The sequence below is a fragment of the Myotis daubentonii genome, chromosome 3 (genome assembly GCF_963259705.1).
Source record: "Myotis daubentonii chromosome 3, mMyoDau2.1, whole genome shotgun sequence".
NCBI lineage: Eukaryota > Metazoa > Chordata > Mammalia > Chiroptera > Vespertilionidae > Myotis > Myotis daubentonii.
The window spans coordinates 158567731-158569378 of record NC_081842.1 but is presented as its reverse complement, the minus strand read 5'-3'; the positions used below and the strand labels follow the sequence as shown (position 1 = coordinate 158569378).

Here is a 1648-nt window from a genome sequence, read left to right as displayed (position 1 = left end):
TTTAGCTTGGTGCTGTGTAGCCATTCCCTTTGGATATCCCCATCCCCCACCTTCTTTTCTTTATGTAAATTCAATTTTTCTTTATTTACAGTCTGAGATTGCTATTTACCCTGCCCATGCACCACCGATTTTTACCTTTCACTAGCCAGATAAATTAGACAAGAAAAGAAGAAATAAACTAATCAATATTGAAAGAGAGAAGTATGACTTATCTCTATTCACAGGTGACACGAACTTACATCTACATACTTTTACAGAAATCACTAAAAAACTGTTAGAACTAATAAACAAGTTCAGCAAGGTTGACCATAACACAAGATCAGTATAAAAAATCAATTGTCTTTCTACACACTAACATCAAACAATCTGTAAATAAAATTATAAAAACAGTTTTATTTATAATAGTATCAAAAATAATTTTAAAACTTAAGAATACATTTAACACAATAAGTACAAAACTTGCCCTCTGAAAACTACAAAACATTGTTGACACAAATTGAAGAGAACCTAACTAAGTGGAAAGATATTTCATGTTCATGAATCAAAGGACTTAAATTGTTATGGTGGCATGATTCCCCATATAATTCCACTAATTCAAATGAACTTCCTACCTAAATCCCAGGTAGCTTTTTTAGAAATTGATAAGCTGATCCTGACAGTTTATATAAAATGGAAGGGACCCAGAATAACCAAAACAATCTTGAAAAAAGAAGAACAAAAGAGCGAAATTCACACTTCTCAATTTCAACTTACTACAAAGTTATAGTTATCAAGAATGTGCTACTAGGGAGATCTGGACCCTACAGGAGCCAGCATGGCGCTGAGCTTCATGCAAAGGAAACTGGACTTGGAAACCAAGAAACAAGAAGAAGAGGAAGAAAAGAAAATCATTAGTGAAGAGCACTGGTACTTGGGTTTAGCAGAGTTTAAAGAGAAAGAGAGTTTCATAATAGAAGAGCAGAGTTTCTTGTTCTGTGAAGATCTTCTGTATGGAAGAATGTCATACAGAGGATTTAATCCAGAGATTGAGAAATTAGTGCTTCAAATGAAAGCTAAGAACAAAGCAGAAGTTGAAGATGAAACAGTGGAGCTTGATGTGTCAGATGAAGAAATGGCTAGAAGATATGAGACCTTGATGGGGACAACTGCAAAAAAGTTTGCCAAGAAAAAAGACCGTGCCAATTATGAAGAAGATGAAAATGGAGACATGAAACCAATTAAAACAAAGATTAAAGCCCCAACATTAAAATGGATGCTGTAAAATATGGTTCTGAGATGCCTTGTGAGAGTTAGCATATTTTGGAACACATTCCAATGGTTTCTCTATAGTTTTATTAATATTGTAATGTTTATTTGTAAAAAAATGTATAATTTTGGAAACATGCTGTTTTGAAACAGATGTGTTATGGATGTTATACATCCTTTGTTTAATATGGTATTCATCAAGAGTGGATTTTTAGCCCTTGATCTTCAAATGTACAAAGGCAGTGTTTGCTTCCTAAAAGTTTTTTGACCCCAGATTTTCTTTTTAATATATCTTTCCAATCTTTGACCTTAAATTGACACATAACCAAATAAGTGTTTAAATTGTCCTTATATTTACATTTTACTTTAAATTATTAATAATGTTAAGCCATTTCATACATTT

General features: G+C 32.4%; 1 protein-coding gene across 1 annotated transcript; it reads left to right on the top strand.

The window, feature by feature from the left end:
• Positions 1 to 814: 814 nt before the first annotated feature.
• On the top strand, positions 815 to 1261 carry LOC132229738 (M-phase phosphoprotein 6-like). The gene has a single exon (XM_059686220.1). It carries the CDS (start codon positions 815 to 817, stop codon positions 1259 to 1261), a length of 447 nt encoding a protein of 148 aa, XP_059542203.1.
• The last annotated feature ends 387 nt before the right edge of the window (positions 1262 to 1648 follow it).